The sequence below is a fragment of the Saccostrea echinata genome, unplaced genomic scaffold (genome assembly GCF_033153115.1).
Source record: "Saccostrea echinata isolate AGI-Se365-2 ecotype Australia unplaced genomic scaffold, CSIRO_AGI_Sech_v1 ptg000051l, whole genome shotgun sequence".
In the NCBI taxonomy this organism is placed as follows: Eukaryota; Metazoa; Mollusca; class Bivalvia; order Ostreida; family Ostreidae; genus Saccostrea; species Saccostrea echinata.
The window spans coordinates 3191898-3194321 of record NW_026889800.1 but is presented as its reverse complement, the minus strand read 5'-3'; the positions used below and the strand labels follow the sequence as shown (position 1 = coordinate 3194321).

The window sequence follows — 2424 nt, the reverse complement described above, 5'->3', positions numbered from 1 at the left end:
GATAAAACACACAACTCTTTGGATAAAAAATCATGTCCAACCATAAAACATATATATGGCACAACTCACAGGGACGAGAGCAAATTGAAAGATCACAAGGAAATCATATATATATATATATATATATATATATATATATATATATATATATATATATATATATATATATATATATATATATTGGGGTTTTCAAATTGACTTTATACATTCGTACATTTCTGAGTTTAATATGCACGTACGTCAATTCATCAGAATATATAAATAAGAAGAAAGAAAACAAATTAATCTGCATATCCTCTATCTTTTATAAAGTAGTAATAGAAGAAACTGACATGTCTCAGTGCTTATGATCATGTTGAATTAAGAATCCCGAGAAGTGGGAACTGTAGGGGGTTCCAGGATATGAAGAGGTCCCTCCTATCTGTGTGAATGCCGCCGGAGCGGTGGCTACCATGGCGTGAACTCGGTCTCCTTCCTGAAGCTCTACCACAACACTCTCAGACCTCTTTGTCCATTTACCTTCCCACTCAATGAAAAGATATCCAATAATCTCTTTGTTTTTCATTATATGCATTCGAAAGTAATCAGTTGCTTGTTCAGGCTGGGGTAGGCCTATTGTAAGTGTAAATGAGTAGACACCATTGACGGGGGCGGTAAACAGACCTGTTGTGCCGTTGTAAACTTCACCCCTGTTCAGCATGACGTTGTCAAATTTTAAAAGTCCAATGACGGGTGTGACAGAGGCGCTAAGACCGGCGAAGAAGGACACTACCCGGCTGTTCTCTGTAGATGAAATATAAAGATAGTAACATGTCATGTGATGTTGGAAAAGTAAGTGTATACCTTTATCAAATATCGGTATGAAACCCCCCTTTCGCAAATATTCAAAGAGAGAAATCCATTGCCTTTTTAAATATCAGTAAGGAAGTTTTATTTTAACAATAATCACTTCGATGTGTCAATAATTATTTAGATATTTTGTTACCTTGAGGTATTCGCTCGTCAGTTTTGAGAAAAGTTTGGCAAGAACCTCTAACTTTAAAACTATTTATTACAATTCAATTTTTATAAATTATTTGAATTAAACAATGGAAATGAAAAAAAAATCAATTTAAAAACTGCTCACAAGATCATAAATGAACAAGCTTATGGGGGAGTATTTCTTATAGTGGAGGGATATTTAGAAGAGAATTCTTCAAATCCACCATTTGTTAAATTTAATATTTTGGAACTTTGGCCCTACATATTTTTACTCAGATTTTTTTTCGTTATCTTTTGCTAGGAATATTTAAAGTAGATTTTCAGTTAATATTTTTAGAACAAATATTACACTTTCACTTTAGAGGCTTTGCCAAGAAAAGAAGATATCGAAGAATGAAGATAAAAATGAACACTGTTTTTTTTTGGTCTGAAAATCGCATATTTTGACCAATATTTCAAGATTTACATCATTGTCCCCAACGTATTCTTGCATTATTTTAAACTACACGATACTTCCAACAAATCAGCATTGGTTATAAAAATCTTGATACAAGAAAATATTTTATTGCTTATTTAGATTGTTAATACCCCAAATGTGATACTTTTGTGTGCAAAAGGGTCACAAAATAATTAGCACACAATAATATGCAGAATTTCTGCAGAGATAAATATCATTCAAACCATTTTAAATAAAATAAGATTATAATTATTGCCATGATAACATCTGCTGAAATATGAATAACGTTAAAGTGATTAACCTTAAAGTTACAATTTAAGAGCAAAAAAAAAAAAGTCTCACTGACCCCCAATTTTCTTTGTGATTCTGAGTCCTGCTCTATGAGCAGTTATCTAAAATATACTTCTCAAAAATATACCCTTGATATAACTCATGTCATGAGCGACATACCCTAAGGAACATTAAGAAACCTACATATTCTGCATGATTTACCTTGATGGAGCCTTTTCATTTCAGTTTCCAGGGTGTGAAGGCGGACTTCCATGGCTGTGTGTTGTGCTTTAACACAATTTTCATACTCGTATAACTCCATGGAACAGGAATTCCTGTCCCCACACGTAGACCCGGCCACTGTGACGATAAAGAAGCCTAACAAAGAGAAGAAGAGAGCCATAGCTTCTGCACCTCTGGTTCAGCCTAGATCTGGTTTTCTTTGTGTTCCCCCCTTTTTTATAGGAAAACAGCAAATCATGCGACATCAGCACTTTAACATTTTTTCTCTCTGACACTTAAAACACATCACCCCCAGTTGTTACCAATAACTCTCTGACCACTTGAAGCACAATTATCTCAAGTTGTTTTCAATGACCTAAGAATGGATAATCTAATTAATTAAAAGACAAAATAGGACAATTACTCAGTACCTTCCTTAGTAATTTCTTAATAATTCGGTTATCATGCCACACTATCTTTATAAATGAAGTTAC

The 2424-nt window shown here is 33.5% G+C and overlaps 1 protein-coding gene across 1 annotated transcript; it reads right to left on the bottom strand.

Moving 5' to 3' along the window:
- Positions 1-211: 211 nt before the first annotated feature.
- LOC133203625 (complement C1q-like protein 3) lies at positions 212-2142 on the bottom strand. Its single transcript, XM_061339399.1, has 2 exons — positions 1931-2142; positions 212-783 (listed from the first exon to the last, which is right to left on the bottom strand). The coding sequence occupies exons 1-2, from the start codon at positions 2109-2111 to the stop codon at positions 338-340; spliced, it is 627 nt and encodes a 208-aa protein (XP_061195383.1). The 5' UTR covers positions 2112-2142; the 3' UTR covers positions 212-337.
- Positions 2143-2424: the final 282 nt, after the last annotated feature.